Consider the following 20859-nt stretch of genomic DNA (forward strand, 5'->3'; position numbering starts at 1 on the left):
CGACTAACGAACCTGAAATACCAGAGGTAAGTGAGTTAGAACAGTTTTGGGCCGGTATCTGGGAGACTGAAGTCCATCACAATGAAGAAGCGAGCTGGATAGAAGAAGAAAAAAGAAGATGGGAAGCAATTGATGAAATGAAATTTGAAGCAATATCCGAGTTAGACATAAAAATCATCACGAGTAGATTACACAACTGGAAATCCCCAGGTATAGATAAAATCCATAATTTTTGGTACAAAAAATTTCACGTCCTCCATAAAGCAATAGCTAAAAACATAACCGAAATAATTCAAGGTCAGCAAAGAATACCAGAATTTATCGCAAAAGGCACCACCTACATGCTACCAAAAGGTAAGTACACAGCACGACCATCGCAATACAGACCGATTACCTGCCTTCCAACCATTTACAAGATCCTCACATCTGCAATAACCCGAAAAATCACCAAGCACATAGAACTCAACGACATAATAGCTGAAGAGCGGAAAGGGTGCAGACGGAGCCACATGGGGTGCAAGGAGCAGTTAATTATAGATTCATTAATACATAAACATGCCTCAAGTAATAAAAAAAACTTACATTGTACATACATTGATTACCAAAAAGCGTTTGATAGCATACCTCATTCATGGCTAATACGTATACTACAAATATATAAAATAGATCCAGTTTTAATACATTTCCTTAAAAACATCATGCAATTATGGAAGACTACTCTACATCTTGACCGGATTAAAACTAGAGAAATCAACATTAACAAAGGTATTTATCAAGGTGACTCCTTGAGTCCCCTGTGGTTCTGTTTTGCACTCAACCCGATCTCTCATCTACTGCGTAACCAACAGGCCGGATATATCCTGAAACATAACAATAATGAAACAAACATATCACACTTAATCTACATGGATGATATAAAATTGTACTCAGAAACTGATAAAGAAATGAAATTATTAATAGATACAACAGCGCAATTTAGTAAGGATATTAGAATGCAATTCGGTCTGGATAAATGTAAAACTATACACATCATTAAGGGTAAGATCCGACCTGGTGATTACGTGATAGATAACACAGATACAATAACTGCAATGGAACCGTCGGATTTATACAAATATTTAGGGTACCAGCAATCGAAAGGCATTGATCACTTCAAAATAAAGAAAACGCTTACAGAAGAATACAAAAAAAGAGTCAATACCATATGCAGAAGTCAACTCACAGCAAAGCACCTGATAAAAGCAATTAACAGTTATGCAGTTCCAATTCTGATTTTCTCATTTGGAATTATTAAATGGACCAAAACTAACATCCGACAAATTGAAATTGCCACAAGGACAATATTTACAAAACATAATAACCACCACCCCAAATCTGCAATAGAAAGAATGTGTCTGAAAAGAGAAAATGGAGGCCGAGGATTAATAGACATAAACGCATTATGGGCAAAACAAGTAAGTAACCTCAAAACATTTTTCTTCCATAAAGCCAACAGCAGTGACATACATAAAGCGGTAGTATGCAGTGACGCAAACTACACCCCTTTGAATTTAATAGAGCGAGAAACACCGACTACTGATATAAACTACGAGGCCTTAAGATTAGAACAGTGGAAGAAAAAAGTTTTGCACGGTAGACACCCCCAGGACCTATCACAATCACACGTAGACTCGACAGCTTCAAATAAATTTTTTAAACTCGGATATTTGTTCCCTGAAACAGAGGGTTTCATTATTGCAGTCCAAGATCAAATCATAAACACAAGAAATTACAGAAAATATATAATCAAAGACCCTCAACTCTCTGATGATAGATGCCGAAAGTGCCACCGCCATCCAGAAACAATTCAGCATATCACCGGAGCATGCCCTAATCTTACACAAACAGACTACACCCATCGACACAATCAGGTAGCAAATATCGTACATCAAAAACTGGCTCTTAAACATAATCTTATACCATACAGTAACACACCCTACTACAAATATAGCCCTAGCTCTATTCTAGAAAATGAAACCCACAAAATGTACTTTGACCGCGCCATACTCACCGACAGAACGACTCACTATAACCGACCGGATATAACCTTGACTGACAAAATACATAAAATTACTTACCTAATAGATATCGCTGTCCCCAACACCCACAACCTACATAAAACTATTACTGAAAAAGTACAAAAATATACTGACCTTAAAGATGAAGTTACCAGGATCTGGAATCAGTCAAAAGTATACATTGTCCCCATAGTTTTGTCAACCACTGGTGTCATTCCTAAATACCTCCACCACAGTCTGAAACTCATTGACCTGAAACCAAATACTTATATACAGTTACAGAAGGCAGCTATACTCAATACTTGCAGAATCGTACGGAAGTTCCTGCAAGAAGATGAAAATACTAATTTAACTTAAGTGTCACATATCATCTACTTGGCTCCGGCCCGTAGATAATATTAATTACCAGCTTAGGCTGAGAAAGAGAAATCAGAGAAAATAATAATAATAATATTGGATAAAAAGTATATCGTAATTAAATAAATATTTTATTTTATTTGTTAGGAAAACATACAGCTACAGTAACAAATTAGGTTATAACATAGAAACATAAAAATGATTTTGGCTCAAAATACAAATAAGGCCAGCCCAGACGGGGAAATATTTCGTACAATCTGATTAATTTCTCATTTACATTGTGTGGTGTGGACGTGATCCCTATTGCTTCGATTTAAAGACCAGTCCTCAAACTGGACGTTCAAGTTGACAATTAGGTTAGAAATGTCAGAATTTAAAGATGGATCAATCTCATCTACCGGGCACATGTACAAAATTAAATCACCAATTTTAGATTCATGATGACAAGCAAGCGCTCAAAATTAAACATTTGCCTCCAAACCTGCATACTAACATCGAAATTTATCAATTTCGCGTCCGCAGCTCCTGTTTTGATCGGTAACGTCACAATCTTACAATCGAATCAACCACTTTTCTCGAAACATTTATATAAATCGAAATCGTTTGTGACGCCTTTATAATTATCACATGGGTAGTAAGTGCAATATCTTACTTATCGATATCATTTTATTGACATATACTCGTGACAATTTTTTCTTTGCTATTCTTGGTATTATTTAATCTGTCAATCTCATGTAGCTGTAAGTTTTCCTAACAAATAAAATAAAAAATTTATTTAATTACAAAATATTTAAATTTATTTTTTACAATATATTTATTTATATCAACGTTTATTTTGCTTAAAGTAAGCTTCCAAAGTTACTATTAGACATGAATATTGATAGGTAGCGAATACAACTTGATGGGTTTTGACATAAGTATGAAATAATAGTCGAGCTTGGTAATTACGAGTATATTATTATTATCAAATAGTATCAAACTTTAGTAAGCAACTAAGCTGTTGGCAGTTGCACCAATACCTACCGTGCTGTGGAACAAGGGTTAGAATTTTGACAGACAAAATAAATAGAAAGGCGTTCTTTGTTGTTGTTGTTTCTTTTGTTCACTTTCATTCATCAGAGTATTCTAGTTGTACTAAGACGCTATGTATGACTAAGATATAAAATAAATAAATGTTATGAGATCTTTAAGAGGCCGGTGTCGATTTTAGTCGCAAAAATGTAAAATTGATAGATTTAGTCCGTGAAATTTTACACCTTTTGTTACCTAATTGAAATAACAAGTACTGGTGTCTATTAGCACGTCTTCTTATCTTACCTTTTATCAGATAATTTTTTTGAAAACAGACACTAAATTAGTAATGTTTGCTTTTCTGATGGACGTTTAGGTAAACGCGCGTAAAGCACTGATTTTGTCGCTCTTATTTGTAAATTTCGTAAAGTTTGGACTGCTAAACATGGTAATTTTGTATTACACATATCCTGTACTTGACGTTTATCAGACTACATTTTTATTATTATGACTTTGAAGTAGTGTAAATGAAAGTTAGACGAAATAAATTTTCTCCAGAAATTACTTCAAAACAAGTGACAATTTCTCTAAAAATCGACTTAATTTCAACGTAATTTTGATACTTAAACAATCTACAACATTTGCTGAAACTATTCTTATACATCAATTTGTATAATTTACCACCATGATTTTTTGATGAATTTTTAAAAACTGCCCCTTCTCTTCATGCATTACCGGTGACGCACGCTCGCGACCTCATTGTTAAAAGGCAAGATGAGAAGACGTGCTAATAGAAATCAATACTTGTTATTTAGATATTACGTAACAAAACGTGTATAATTTCAACGACTAAATCTATCAATTTTACATTTTTGCTCCAAAATCGACTACGGCCTCTTAAGAAATTGACCCAATCACTAAGGAAGCGTAAAAGGCTTTGATAATAAAAAAGCAACATTGAATTAAATAGTTCTTCAGGCGTGTCTGAAAGCTTCCATTTCACATATACAGTGTGTAAATCTAATACGGGCAATAAATTAAACCAGATATAGAATTTATCCGTCTAATCATTAATTAAGTTTTTTTAAGTTACACTTAATAATGACCCCGTATTTATTTATTTTTTTAATTAACCGAGCAGCAATGTACTGCAAACATTAAGAAACATAAGATGACATTTTTTTTATAGTAACTGCCAACAAGCGTTGACAGTTACTCTAAAAAGCTCGTATCCCATAACTTGTGTGGTGTATTACATTGCGGGCCGAATTATTTTGTATGGTTAATATTTTCATTGTATTTCTAAGCAAAATCTATCTCAATATATTTCTTAGGTACTATGCTAACCACCGTTTAAATGTTCGCCCGTATTAAATTTACACACTATTATGTCGATATCTCCCAAGACTCGAGAACACCTAAAATAAAGGGCAGAGTCAATATAGTGTATCATTACCTTGACTAATTGCTCAAGACTCTCTATCCGCCCCGATCATGGCGTATCTTGTCCATCTGTTTGCTTTGCACCTACGAGCCATACGAGTACTTTTAACTAACCATCGGTGCACCTTATGACTTGGAAATAAGGTAGACGAATCGTTAGTGTAGGCGATGGTATACACTAGCACACGCCAGGGGTATCATTCCAAAAACTTACCAAGTATAGCCAGTCCAAGGCTCAGTCGCACCAGTCTAAGTGACATCTTCGTTTGATGAATCTCAAGTCCGAGATACGCTGGTTCAGGTCGTGTAACCAATGGGAATCGTCGGCCAGAGCCAAGAGCTCTCGACCCCAATACGAGCTGCACTTTCACCGATATGGGGGTAGTGATATGAACTGGAGTGTTTTACCAGAGCGCTTTTTGTGAAGGTTGGAATTAAACTTTATACGCTGAATACAAAAGTGCAAGCTAAGCTGAATGTCAATACGAGTATGGGAACGCTTGAATTACTTAAATTACTTATAGGTTATAGGTATAAGTACAACATAATAATTTTTTGAATAATTAACCACAACTTTCACACATTACAATCATACTGAACAACCGACCTAACCTAACCTGGATTACTTGCTGGCCTTACCAGTTTTCTACTTGTGAACCCCTTTTTCTGTTTTTCAAAATAGTTTTTTTTTTTTCGTAATGTTTTAAAGTTATTCTTATTGACGTGTTGCTGTAGGGAATTAGCAAATGTCATATTTTTCTCGCTTAGACAGGTAGGTACTTACTTTTCACATTTCATGGCGGTATCATCAGCAGTCGAGCAAACTGAAATTTTAACTATGTATTCGAAATGCTATTGTAGTAATAGCAAAGATAGATATAACTCCGTAATAGATGGATACAGTCTAAGGAAAAAACGTGCCTCGAAAATAAAGAAAATTTGATTCTCGATCAGAGGGCGCTACTAGCTTTGGCCTACTCTTGTATAGATAGCGTTGACGGTTTCGTTTGTTATTTAACAATTTTAACGCATATCAGTGAAAGAACATGGGTCAAAATCATAAAAATAATTAATGCAAATAAAAAAAATCATTTATCCATATTTAAATACATTTTATCGTATTTTTATAAATCTTCATTTTTAGTTTTAAAGTGTGTCGATAGATGGTAGTGAATTTACAGTGGTTACAAAATTTACTATGACAGTACCGCTCTAGTATAAGTTACTATATGGTAATAGTTATAGATGGTTGAATGGACATAAATAATCACATCAATTTGTAAATACAATGTCATATGTGTAAAAAAAGGGGAATGGCGCCCTATATAAATCATAAACAATAGACATCAGCCATCCAAATACCTACTGTATTTTATAAGCAAAATATTAACTTGTCTCGGAAATTGAACTCGAGTGGTATTCAAACTCATATTTAATACATTCGTCCATTCTCTATCAGGCAAAATGTAACATCGTCAGTGCCAGTATAATATCTCCCTTATTGACCACCGACAGCGTGCCTTTTTCCTGAACACATCGCATATGTAAATGAATTCATTTATGTCGGGATTTCAATCATTGCGCTTCAGCGGCGACGGGACAATACTTGAGTTATAATACGGGAGGATAATGTCATAATAACGACAGCCCTCGTTGCGATGGGCTATAGATACTTACTTACGTCAGGAACCCAACTCTTCAGATGTTTATTTATGAATTTGAAGTTAAGTGGTAGCATAAATGAATAAGTAGTCTTTTGTATTCGTGTTTCGATATACGAGTATATATTATTAAAAGGAAATAGACAAATATGTACTTAGCAAGGACTGTTAGAGCTAGGTCAAGTATAGCTCTCCCATATTTCCCATATGTACTTTGCACTGCCCAGTCGGTTTACGTAGACTAGCCTAGCTAGACGGACTCGAAGCGCGCTTTTGACAGTCAGGTAGATTATCTGCGTCCACGGTAAAATTAGGTAAATCTAACTAACCGGACTTAACCTTTTCACCTTCGGTCAACATTAAAATGCATGTTACGTTCCTAAGTACCTATATATACCTATTTGAATGTAGGTAAATCCATAACTTTGATTGACTGACGCAATACTGTGTCAGCAGCGAGCGCTCATCTCAAATGGAGTTAGCGCTCCAAGTGGCGGATACGGCGGCAATTTGTGCCGCCGTTACGGAGTCACATGCGGCGGATATCCGGATTTATGGCGACGAAGGGCTCTGACTCTGACATGACATCAATTGACTTTTTGAAGGTTTCATTTAATTTGGCACTTTTGTTAACATAACTTGCTGAAGAATCCGCGGAGTGATTCTGCAGCAGTCGGATGCAAGGTGGCTCTGACATGGCGAATAATCTCACGCGAAATTAAGTTTATGAAAGAATGTTTATAGGTTTGATGTGATCTTACCATGGTCTCTTCAGCTTAGCATAATATATGAAAGTAAGCCAGCGATCAGCGTCATATATAGGCAAACGGGGTAAACCATACATCAAGGTTTTAGCGACAAACGAAGCGTCTGCTTATTCTGTGGCGTCTGTGCTGCTGCCGCACTCTTGAGCCTTATCTGACCATATTCTCCTTCCACAGATAAGATCCGCAAGAAGTACGCGTCCCTCGGCGACAGCGTGGTTGTGACGAAGCTCGAGCGCACAGCGCGGGCCGGGCTGGGGCTGTCGCTGGCAGGGCATCGAGACCGGAGTAGGATGGCTGTGTTCGTGTGCGGCCTCAACCCTGCTGGTTCCGCTGCTAAGGCCAGCCCGCCGGTCAAGATCGGCGACGAGATCTTAGAGGTGAGAAGCTTTTACATTCGTATGTAGGTTTATAGTCAGTTGAAGTCCACTCTCGCATGAACGGACATTCAGTGTGCACGGCGTGGCTGGAGTTCTCGCTGGCCGGGCATCGGGACCCAAGCCGCACGGCCGTGTTCGTGTGTGGCCTGAACCCGGCCGGCTCGGCTGCTAATGCGGAGGCCAGTCCGCCGGTCTATTTCACCGATGAGATCTTAGAGGTGAGGAGTGAGTTTTAGGCCGCGGACTAGACGCATGCGACCGGCGGCGCGGCGAGCGGCAAATCAAGGCCTCGACGCTGCGCTTGATATGCCGCTCGCCGCGCCGTCGTCGGTTACGCGCGTTGAGATAGTATAAGAATCATTGTATCTGGTAATAACCGTAATAATATTTCATTTGCTATTTTACATGAATAGGAAAGGGGATGGCCGCTTTTCCATACAAACGTAGTCCTCATTTTCCTCTCTGGATACTTACAATATAAAAAATATTTTAACACAATTTGATGAACATTAACCATAGTTGTATGCCCTTTCATTAGACTTTTTAATTATTATAAGAGTTAGGGTCTTGTAAAGTTTGGAATTTGGAGAAAAATGAGGATTACGTTTGTATGGAGAAAAGGTCTTCCACTATCGTCCTTATAACAATTACAGATGGGTTTCCTTGGTGTGAATAATGAATAGGTACTCTGGCTTCATTTGTATATTGTTTGTAAGAAGTTTTATGAAAAGCGTATTTTGTTCTATTCATAGAAAGAACAATAAAATCCATGAAATAATATATTAGCTTTAAATTCATCAGGGCTCTCATTAACGATATTGATAAACAATTTCTTCTCCTACTTTTATTAGCCGTATGACCTTTTATCCCTGCCTCCACTTCTGAGTACTCATCGATGTCTATTTCTGTTCCTCTCGATTCAGTTTAAGAAGTTCGAGTGTTTCTCGTAACCATCTATTCACTGGAATGCAAACTTGATACTTTTATTCTTTATATTTACATACATACATACATATATAGATACAAATAAAAAGTATAAAATAAGATTTTGTGATATTATTACAATCGGGCATACGGACTTGTGATATCATATCAGCCAAAACATCTGAAAATTAACAGCAAAATCAAAAATGAACTTCGATATCGCAGTGATCGTGTGACACCCAATATAATTTTGTGTGTTATACTTATTAGTCGAGCTTAACGCTTAGGCGATTTACACACCGACATGACAGACATTGCGTCTTAGCATAGAGTAACTTATACTAGAGCGGTACTGTCATAGTAAAATTTGTAACCCCAGTAAATTCACTGCCATCTGTCGACACACTTTAAAACTAAAAATGAAGATTTATAAAAATACGATAGAATATATTTAAATATAGATAAATGATTTTTTTTATTTGCATTAATTATTTTTATGATTTTGACCCATGTTCTTTCACTGATATGCGTTAAAATTGTTAAATAACAAACGAAACCGTCAACGCCATCTATACGACTGTAGGCCAAAACTAGTAGCGCCCTCTGAACAAGAATCAAATTTTCTTGATTTTCGAGGCACGTTTTTTCCTTAGACTGTATCCATCTATTACGGAGTTATATCTATCTTTGGTTTTAGCCATATGGAACTAGCTGAGCGACTTATACATAAATCGTGCCGCTGGCAGGTGCATCCTTCAGTGTGTACTGTGTGTAGGTATATTTTATTATAAAACCATATACACTGTTAAATCTTTCACCCACCTCACCATGTGGTTAACACTAGTTTGGCACTGACATAAACGCTATCGAGAAGTTACTTACTTTCCACTTTCTTGATGTATAGAAAGTAAATTACGTACAGGTGTCGCCGTGTCAGTATAGTATGAATTTTCTCAAATGATTTTTAGGCCTCAGACCCTAATTCTTCAAACAAAAGCCTTTGTTTATTTTATGGAGAGGCACCTTAACCAGCGGTGTCAGCATGGTTGCATTTTTATCACCTGTCACTATGTCTGTCACTTTCCCACTTACATACTTGTTAGAACGTGACAGGCATGGTGACAGGCGATAAAAATGCGACTGTGCTTAGCCCGCAGGTCGTTAAAAAGCAACTATCGTGAATCGTGATAGTACTAAGATTTAAAATGTAACAGCTCTTTCTGAGATAACGATGGTAGGTGTGGGTGGGTTTTAAGTTTATAAAATGCATATATATGTTATTCTGTAAGGTATTTGTAATATGGGCCTTGCTGCCTGATTTAAATTTTAAATAAATAAATTAAGGACGATCGGTTGCCTTTGTGTGGCCTCAGAATACAGAGCTGCTACATCAATTTGAACCATATAAATAGGACGGTAAAATTTCTTTTTAAACGAGTTTGTTCCCGTTCAGCCAGTAGCGGTAGCATTGGTAACCGCTGAACGAAAGAAACAAAGGCTTTTGTTTAACAGATTAGGGTGTGAGGCGTAAAAATCATTTGAGAAAATTAATACTATACGCCTGGGTAAATCTTTGAACACTACGCACTCATACGATTTAATCATTATTAAATTGGGATTATTATATACAAGCCGGTGTTTCTAATCATGACCTATCTGTGAAAATGAAGCCCCAAAAACAAACATCAATATCTTTCGATATCTTTGATCGGATTGGCAACTAACGCCTGAAGAAGCGCAAATACCTATTGTAATATTTTCTGCCGTGAATCATCGCCAAGTGGAATAATGCCAACTACTGATATCAGGAGAAGGATCGCTAGCTTTGAAAAATTTACTTTTTACTTTGGTTACGTATAGTCAGACAAAGTTTGGATGGTACCTAAGATGACTTTTACTATGTACGTATGTACGCTTTATTTCGTATACCGGAAAAAAACATATGGTTTGGCGATATCAATTCGAAAATGTAGTTACCTACCGGAAATAATACAAATAGAGTTCGTCTAAGCTAACTTTGCACCAATTTGATTAGAACAAAGTTAGGGAGTGTTATTATTAATTTTATATTTTCATACAATTTTGATATTAACGTCGGCATTGCCACACTATGTCATTGCAAATGCCATGCAGAGTTATCTTGGCCCGACCCTGTTAGTTTCATTCAGCTGTTATTAAAGTCAAATTTATTTCTATTTCAGTCCCAATTTAGTCTGACTACAAGTAATCGGGTCAATGGGTACCTAAAATACACGTAGCGTAGTGTTATCCCCTAGATCAGGGTGTAAATATTATTTAGTGTTAATGCAAATTAAGAATTAACCAGTACAAATTGAACCGTAAACTGTAACCGTCCGTTACGGTTTACGGTTCAGTTTGTACTGGTTATTGGTTAATTGCAATTAATGTTCGGCCAACACTGGTTAATGGAGCCTAAAATGTAAGCTTGGGTAAAGATGTTAGATTGACTATCTATTGGCGTTGTATGGATAATTTTATGCTTGAGTAACAAAACTACATATGACTACTGACGTTTTCAAGCAAAAGTTACCACATTGTCGCTTACCATGAGAACGAAAATTGCTTGTATCTTCATACGAAAAACCTGTCAGAGCTTCCTTAGTCCTTATGGTAAGAGACAATGTGGTACCTTTTGCTTGAAAACGACACATCCATTTTTATCTCCAGCTAATGGTGGCTCCCACGTACACAGAAAAGTGACATAATGTTTTCAGTTGAAATTTGAAATAGAAATTGCCAAATTGTACTAGACTTAAGGTGGATGTCTAGGGCTGTCCTGCCGACTACCCACCAAAAAATGGCGTGATTGTGCACATATTGCGGATTATCACTATTTCTCCCAAAACTCAAACAATTTTCTAAGCAATAAAAAATATTACGTCTAATCGAAATATATTTCCACTCAATAGTGTCTCATTTCATCAAATATCTGTAAAAACTGCAAAGCATTGCAATATCTTGCATTCACGCACTTACGTACTTTAAGTCAGTGTCAAATGTCAGTAGATTCGTAACGTTACAGTAAAATAACCTATAGAGGGCGTAGCGGATGGAATGTTTGTTGTTGAAAAAGGATTGAAAATTAATTTTAAATTCTTATTTGAGCAACGATTGAGACATTGACAAGTGAAAATCTTAATACGTAAGAGAAAAAGTGTAAATACAATTGTATGAAATTCGCATAAGGAGAACCACCTTAAACACAGTTTACTGAACGATTTGACGCGCTCGGAGAGCAAAATGTAATGAAATAGCTCATTCTTGATGGAGCTTTTTGTTTTATTCTTATTCTTTGGCTATTTAAAATGTATGGGTCCCTTTCACTTTTAGGTCAACATTTACCAAGAGACCGGCAATCCAAACTCACTTCGATACACTGAACGAATAAAACGCGTTGTAAGGAAGGTAGACCGATACTGAATGGGCAAGCTGAATGCAATGGCTCATTCTCGATGGATTGCTCTACTGAAATCCAGCGGCGCTTTTATTTTCTTAGCGTTCAAACGCCTAAAAACACAACGGCTGTATGTAATGTTGGTTGCGTTTATGAACTTAAAAAAGCTTTTATTTCGGACAAGATATCCATGGTAAGGCTTGCTTATGTGCGCATGTTCATTCCTTATAAAAAATGTAATGAAAAATATAAAAATGAATCCCTATTTCCCTTGGTCACAGCATCACGCGTGAACAGCTGGACCAATTTCTCAAATTTTTTTGTCTTGAGTTTGTTATTGTCACGAGAAGGTTCTTATCAAATAAATCGTGTTAAATAAATAGTAATAATATAAATGTAATAGAAATATTAGAAATAAGACCATACTTAGCGTACAATCTATTAGAGTGTAGATTAGGCTAAGTCTGAGAGTAGATTTTGTAATATTTTTTTTTTGAAATAAACAGTTAAATTTTTTTTATGACTGAAAAAAATAAGTAAGTTGCGCGGAACATTAAAAAATTTAAGTAAACTTAACGACTATATATTAACTGTGACGACATGGCTGACATGTTTCTTGCGTGAGCTTCTAGGGAGAACTGACGATCGACGACGATATCGGAGGCATGTGGACTAATGTGGAGGCCCTAGGAACCTTCGATTTAACTGCACAGTCTGAAATCGCTACGATATTGTATAGTTATGTGTGTAGCCGGCATTACACTATTAAAAGAGGTAGGTACAGTTATTAAAAATTAAATTAAATGTTAGATTCAATGCGTACAATTGTCACTTTTCATTATGGGCATGTGGCGCGTGAGATTATGATCAAAGAGAATAACAATAAAACAGTTGTTAAATTCTCACCCAAAAAATGGCCTCAAGACATTGTTCGAAACACTATTAACCCCGGGTTAGTGGGATGGTGCAAGTGGCGCTCAGCCTGGTAAAGGGTCAAGTTTGCTTATTTAAGTAAGTACATATTTATTTATGTTTGTGTTTAATAATCAAACAAAATTGGTTAGACTTTAGACTTTAATTAAATTAAATTACATAACGATCCTTTTTGCCCCATACCTAATTTATCCCCGTAGGTTTTGAAACTGAAACTGAAGGGATATATATTTCCCACATACGGCACTTCAAACATGTGTTTTATTTTCGATCAGTAAGACTTACATTCGATTGTCATTTTCGAACTGTCACCCTGGAAAAGGGTTTAAAAACTTACACATAACTGTATTGAATGTTTCTTTATTCAGGCAATAGACCCATTACGTAATTTTAAAATACAAATAATATAAATAATACAAGTATTGTTATTATTACCATTTATTTATTTTAAACTTTATTGCACATAAAAAGTGTACAACAGGCGGACTTAATGCCATTATAGGCATTATCTACCAGTCAACCATAGGGCTAAACAGAAAAGCGTCAAGATGGGTGCACTGAGAAAAAAAACAAAAAAAACGTAACCGTTATCTATAATAGAGCGCACTAAAAGCATCACAGCACATATTACTTAGAAACGATGCAATGAACGAAGATCTTCACTCTGCAGCTGCATTGTTAATTTCATGTGTCAGATGGAAAATTAATTATGTCAGATAAATTATTGATTGTCGGACGTTTGTATATTCGAGAATACATTAGACTGATCTCTTGATTTCCGGCGGGCGCCTGGCTGACCGCCAAGTGGCCGTAGGGTGAGGATATAGAAAGGCTAAGCGATTAGCGGAACGGTGGAAAGTGGTAAGCGGAATGAAAGACAACCAATAATCATACATAAATAAACGAGTATTAGCAATACATAAATAAACGATTAAAGCAAATATGTAACGTTTCTGGAATATTTTAGCCCTAGAATTTTACACGTCTACCCATAAATTTAATAGAGTTAAAAGTCTTCACAATCTTGCCAATCGATTTCGCTGTGTACCGCTCTTAATCCTGACCCGAAACGTCGTATCAGATGCTAAGAATTAACCCACCCAACCCACCCAAACCACAAAATACAAAAAAAATGCAAAATTCACAAAAAAAATGCAAAATTGCTAGAAATTAACTCTCTTTCTCGAAAGGCGTTTAGACTATATCCGCTCTCTGCAGCTCTCAATCTTTTGAACAAACTGGCTCATTTATAAGTTTTCACTGTGCACCTTGATTAAAATGTAGCTTCTAGCGGGTTTGCCCTAACGGCCCGGCCACGAAATCGCGCGGCGGCGGCAGCGGCGAGCGGCGGCCATATGTGGGAACGAAAGGTCCGATCGCTGTGTCTCGCTTCAACATACTATGACCGGCGCTCGCCGCTGCCGCCGCCACGCGATGTCGTGGCCGGGTCGTAATACGACTACCTATATCCGCTACCTCTAGCTCTCAGCCCTAACCAGACCCGTCGTCGGACGCTAACAATCTGGTCCATTTGCAATTCACTCCGATTGAAATTTAACTTCACTGGAACTTCTCTTGTTCGAGCCGGTTGACCCATAAGCGCAACGTGCACCATCCCACTAACCCGGGGTTAACCGGTTAAACCGTTAACCCAGTGTCAAATTGCACTGGTAACCATGGTAACTCCAGGTTTAACCGATTAATCCCGGGTTAGTGGGATGGTGCAAGTGGCCCTAAGTCTCGAATCAGGTGAGGTGAGCTCACCGTTCTTTCCAATTCGCTGCAGTACTATTACCATAACTGCATTGCTGCTGCAAATGTGAAAACATGCGCTGCAATATCAAATTTGGTATTTGCGGCAGTAATGCAGTCGGCAGTAATGTCGCGCTGTTATACTGCTGCAGTAATGCTGCCGACACCGTCACTGCAGGCTACGTCAAATTTAGTTACCTAAATGTCTCGATAAATTGACCTTTTTTATGTAGCTTCAGATACCATATATAAAAAAACGGCCAGGTGCGAGTCGGACTCGCGCACCGAGGGTTCCGTACTTTTTAGTATTTGTTGTTATAGCGGCAACACAAATACATCATCTGTGAAAATTTCAACTGTCTTGCTATCACGGTTCATGAGATACACCCTGGTGACAGACAGACGGACAGCGGAGTCTTAGTAAAAGGGTCATGTTTTTACCCCTTGGGTACGGAACCCTAAAAAATACAGCGAATTAAAGTTTTTCATACAAAACTTGTTTTTGCTCAATTTCGTTTGTTTTATAAACTGGAGCTACTCGTATATAAACTAATTTCAAACCTTACCTCATGTCATTGTATGTGCAGTTTCATTACAATCCCACACGTAGTTTTAAAATGAGAACGGAACTTCGTTTGTATAGGAAGGTGAAATTCGGCCGAGATTGCCGGGGACTCTTAAGGGAGCGCGCGTTAACTGTATAATGCTGCACTTGCTTATTATTAGCATGATGTGAGTTTCAGATCTCGACCACAAGGTGGCAGACTTGCCAATGGTTGTCAATTGGTTGGTTTAAATATACAGGCCAAATAACAGGTTATACACTTTAATTTTGTAATTTTATTTTATGAAATATAAAAAATATTATGTATTTCCTGTTCAATATAGTATTTAGGGCCGGCAGTTATACATGGAAAATAATGTCAGACAAATGACCACCTCTAGCAGCATGGCAGATATGAACCCTTTTCATGGCGTTTTTCATCACATTTTCACACATTTCCTGCGTTATCTCGGTGACTGTGTCTCGAATATTTTGTTTTAATTGCTGACACAATGAGGAACTACTTTATCTGTTACGATGCCATACTGCTCAAATTTATTCACTAAACGAGCTATTGTTAGCTGCGAAGGTAAGTGATTTCTACCAAAAATTGGCCTCAATTTTCTTAGTTTCCGCAATACATGATTGGGTTGAGTAAAACGTTTTAATTATTAAAACACATTGTTCCGTCGTAAAACGCTCCATAACAAACTTGCCGTATCTACACAAAGTAATTATCATGCAACAACAACTGTCATATTTACCGCCAAAACAAAATGGCGGCAAAAAAGTTGTATACCAAAGTTGGCCACCCTGTACAAGGTAATTATCAGCCTGTTATTTATTTATTTATGTTTGTTACTTGTAGGTGAACGGGATTGTGCTGCACGGTCGATGTCATCTCAACGCGTCCGCGATCATCAAGGGACTCGTTGGACCAGTCTTCAAGATCATTCTTCTAAGGTACACATATAAAAATACATTTTTTTTAAAGATTTGGAGTTGGTATTCAGACAAGAACTAATCTTGCATGACTCTCTTCTTAAGTCAATTCATTTTGTACTGAGACAACAAAATTAGAATTTTCATCAAAATTACCGCTTTGAGAGTCTTTTGAACCCACGATCAAGAAAATAAACGTGAATGATAACGTTAGATGTTAAATAAAAATAATAAATATTGTTTAAACTATTACAGTATTTACTAATCTCCACACTAGGCAATGCCTGTCCCTTGGAGGAGATACACGTCGAAAATAATATTGTTACTATTGAAAAATGTATTATTTTACCCAAAATCAACACAGTTTGCTTTAAATATGTCCTTACTTTGCCTTTTTACAAGCTTTTTATTAACTTGCAATGTACATATATGTAATATGTATGTATGTTTGTTAGGGTCAAATCTTGGAAGTTAAATTCGATCCACTTCCCAACTTCCAATGAAGCTAAGAATTCGGGTAACAATGCAATATTATCAGCGAGCTGATCTGATGATGGAGACACGAGGTAGTCATATGAACTCTGTGATAAATCAACGCAACCTAATTTTGTCTGGGGTTTTTAAAATTGTCTCGATGAGTATCAGTTGCCTGTGGAAAGAAAAGTACAGTCAGCGATAAAAGCTTGTACCAAAAATTAAATTTTTGCCAAAAACTTATTTTACCTTACTTTTACTCCGGTACCGATATCCTGCTTAGTGACATGCTCGCAAGCGTATGTTCTAATAAACCGCTCGGACTCTTAGACACTCATCTTACCTCTACTTAAATGCAGATTGAATTAACAATGCAGAACACAATACATAATTGCGAAATTCGGCAAACGTCTTTTCTCAACCCAGCTTATTATAAGTATGAATAAATTGTTGACCTCACTACACATAAAGGGAGCATTCAACGGTGGAAGGGTCGTTATACTGAGACCCATGAAAAAAGGCGTTTACTAGAAGAGGCAGATACCTACATACCTTCACTTCTTCTTTAAAAAAATAACATCTTTATGATGATATAGGCCTTTGTCCTTTAGTGCAACTCGGCCTAGCCAAGGTGACAGTCGCTATCGCTTCGCCATCGAATCGCTTTGTGTCTCTATCACTCTTCCATATTAGTGTGACAGTGACAGTTGCGTTTCGTTCGCTACGTAGAGTTAGCGATTGGCATGTTGTCTACGGGGCCTGTACTGATATGATGGTCGTTCTTGTCTACGTGACAGCGTGATAAAACGGTGTCCGTCACTTTCAATCCTGTGGACCCTGTGGGGTTTTATCCATCATCATCATTGGCCACAGCATCTGTTGTCACTTTTTGCCATCCTTAATACGCCTGCAGCATGAAATAAGATCTCTTTCGAGCAAGTGTGATGAAAACACCATTAATGTGCAAAAACAAAATGTATTCTCGCCTAGACGACTTTACTTTGCTTCCGGAACATCCCACCTATATACCTATGATGTTACGTAAGTAACAATGATAGAAATATTTATATATACAGGGTAACTTTCAGTGATATTAAATAATTTCACGGTTTAGAAATACACGGTCGTCGTGAACGCTGCTCGCACTATTAGTGCTTGAGAAAGGAGACCTATAGGCTCTCCGAAGCATGTCGCGCGAGGTCCTAAAACAAGTGAGTCTAAACTGTGAAATTATTTAATGTTAGTATGTCTCATAACAGTTTAAATTCGATTTCAGTGGGATGAGTGTGCGTGTGTGATAAGTGTTAGTCATAATTATGGCCCGTTTTTCGAAGTCAAAAATGTTCCGTGAACGTCGTCTATACCTATATATTATATGTCTTGACATTCTTGATTGGCCCATAAGTATGCCATGCCACATCCCTTATCATAGATCCGCGTACATACAAGATCCTCTCAAAGCTTTGTCGCCGGCTCGTAAGTGGAATAAAAGGCTATTTGGACATACCTTGACGGGTCTGATTAATAGTATATTTAGAAAACCTTTCTTCCATATCATACAAACTCTTTTATAAATGGGTAAGTAATAAGGACGTAACGTTTTAAAGGAATTTCCTTTGTTGTGAAAAACAAGTTTCCACAATGCAAAAGCTATAAAAAGTGGGGTCCCTTTGTTTGACATAATTATTGAAAGTCATAATGTAATGATTGTCATAATATCATTAGTCATAATTCTGAAACCGTTAACTTTTCAGGAGTTTGCTCGGGTTATCCTATAGGTAGGTTAGGTCAGGTTAGGTTTGTTTTATGGCAATCTTGAAAAGTTACGCGTTTCTTAGAAAAACCAAATTATGACTAATGATAATAAGACAATCATTATACATTATGACTTTCAATAATTATGTCAAACAATAGAGACCAATAAAAAGTTAATACAGGATAAAAAAATTAAAACGAAATTAAATATTTATTCATATTTACAACAAATTCAACAATGCATAAACATAATTAACTTATAAACATGTTTCCGAAACATGACTGTACATTTGGCCCTCTTTACGTTTAAATTATTAAATTATCGCGTTAGACCCGTTTAGTGCGTTTAATTAAATCACTAGAGTTAGACCAAAATAAGTCTGCAACGATTTTGATAGCACACGCAGTGCAAGTGTTATTATTTATACGTCGTAATTTCATAGAATGTTGACGTTTGAACTGCGTGTGCTATCAAAATCGTTGCAGGCTTATCTTGGTCTAACTCTAAATTATTAAGTATACAAAACATAAGTAAACACATACAAAGCTCATCCTCACTTCTTAGACACATGGCACACCATGAATAAGCGGGCATCCCGCTGTTTCTTCCCAGAACGTGCAGAATGTGGAATGAGTTGCCTCCTGAGGTATTTCCTTTGTGCTACGACATGGGATTCTTCAAGAAGCGGGTATTTAGGGTTCTCAAGGGTCGGCAATGCTTAAGTGGCTCCTATGATGCTGCTTACGTCCATGGGCGACGATGACTGCTTCCCATCAGGCGGCTCGTCTGCTCGTTTGCTGAATACCACAAAAAAAAAACGCGATCGTTTAAACTTTAAAGTATTTTATTAAGGTATATATTACGCTGATTGAGCAGATATACCTATATAAAGTGCTTCGACAGAGATATTTTGTAATTATTGAAATAATCCAGTCTCTAAAGTTATCACAACGCACCATATCATATAAAAACCTTAATGTAGTCATAATATTTTTCAACAGGCGGAAGTCGGCACTAGAAGACGTCGCTGTGAAGCCGCTGACGCAGTTTCCGATCGCCCTTGAAGAAGATGTAAGTTTGCACTTTACACTTACACTTTGACAGCTTACTTATTCACAATTTGACAAATGAATTTGTTGCCCGTCTCTTTCGCACTCATGGAATGCTTATACGTGATAACTTCCCTTTGCACACTTCAATTAGGTATTCTGTGGCCGGGCGTCGACTGGGAAAGGACATCTGTCAAAATCGTATAGTAAGTACTTACACGCAGCATTAAGGGGCCCACTGGTTATCAGTCTGCCGGACAATATCGGCCTGTCAGTTGTTCGGAACTGTCAAATTTTTGTTCTAATCTAACTGACAGGCCGATATCGTCCGGCGGACTGATAGTCAGTGGGCCCCTTTAGAAAAGCTGGGTATTATGTGTAATTCTTTACTAAAATATGAATAATAATTTAGCTTATACAATATACGTCTCACTGTTAAGCACAGGTCTCTTACGCGCGAGAGAGCTTGGGCTATAGTCCCCACGCTGGCCCAATGCGGGTTGGGGACGGCACATACAGCTTTGAATTTCTTTGCGGATGTATGCATGTTTCCTCACGATGTTTTCCTTCACCGAAAACCTAGCGGTAAAATGTCAAATGATAATCCATACATAAGTAAAAAAAAACTCATTGGTACGAGCCAGGTTTCGAACTCGCGACCTCCGGATTGAAAGACGGACGTCAGATCCACTCGGTTACCACCTACTAAATCTTAGTTACATATGTATTTGGTAGAAAATTTAATTCAAGGGAGAGTAAAAACTTATATTTACTTATTACTTTTAAGAGCTTTTGAATAGCCAAAACTTATAAATGGGAATCTACATTTCGCGCGTGACGTCCTTGATTTCGGAGGTAAGGACTCATTAACTCATTATGCTTCCTGGGACGCGTGCGCGAAGTTTAATAACATGCATATGTAAATCTATCTTTGATATGTAATATACCTAATTATAGGTATTATTTGACCACATTTTGAAGTCAGTTTATAGTTTTATTTTATTTAAACGTTTTACAAAGATTACCTACTTAGCTGCTGCCTACAAAATACTATGAAAATTTGGGACGGGACAACTTTGTAAGGAGTCTCCTAAATTTTAATATGACAATCGAGTCCGTTTAGTACGTATCCAAACGTAATGGAATTTTTAATACGCAATTTTGCAGTCTTCGATACAATATGACATCACTTACTTTTTTGTCTATGATTTTTTATTTACATTTACACTACTAAAAAACAAGGTTTGCTCATAAAAACCGAGAAATGTTTAAAAGCAGTACTTAAACTTGGAGGGTGATTCGCAGTTTGTAATCTTGTTATGAAATGGTTATCTGTCAGCTGTCAACAGTGACATTTCTTCAAGCAGTGTCACTGTTGACAGCCGACAGATCATATC

The 20859-nt window shown here is 37.1% G+C and overlaps 1 protein-coding gene across 3 annotated transcripts in view; it reads left to right on the forward strand.

Annotated features, from left to right (window-relative positions):
* LOC134753715 (uncharacterized) overlaps positions 1-20859 on the forward strand; it is a 158274-nt gene that overhangs the window by 110621 nt on the left and 26794 nt on the right. For all 3 annotated transcript variants that reach the window (XM_063689655.1, XM_063689658.1, XM_063689662.1), the window contains 3 exons: positions 7471-7673; positions 16110-16204; positions 19415-19484. In XM_063689655.1, the coding sequence (XP_063545725.1) occupies positions 7471-7673; positions 16110-16204; positions 19415-19484 (368 nt within the window). The remainder of the gene's footprint in view (positions 1-7470; positions 7674-16109; positions 16205-19414; positions 19485-20859) is intronic.

Source organism: Cydia strobilella, chromosome 2 (genome assembly GCF_947568885.1).
Source record: "Cydia strobilella chromosome 2, ilCydStro3.1, whole genome shotgun sequence".
NCBI lineage: Eukaryota > Metazoa > Arthropoda > Insecta > Lepidoptera > Tortricidae > Cydia > Cydia strobilella.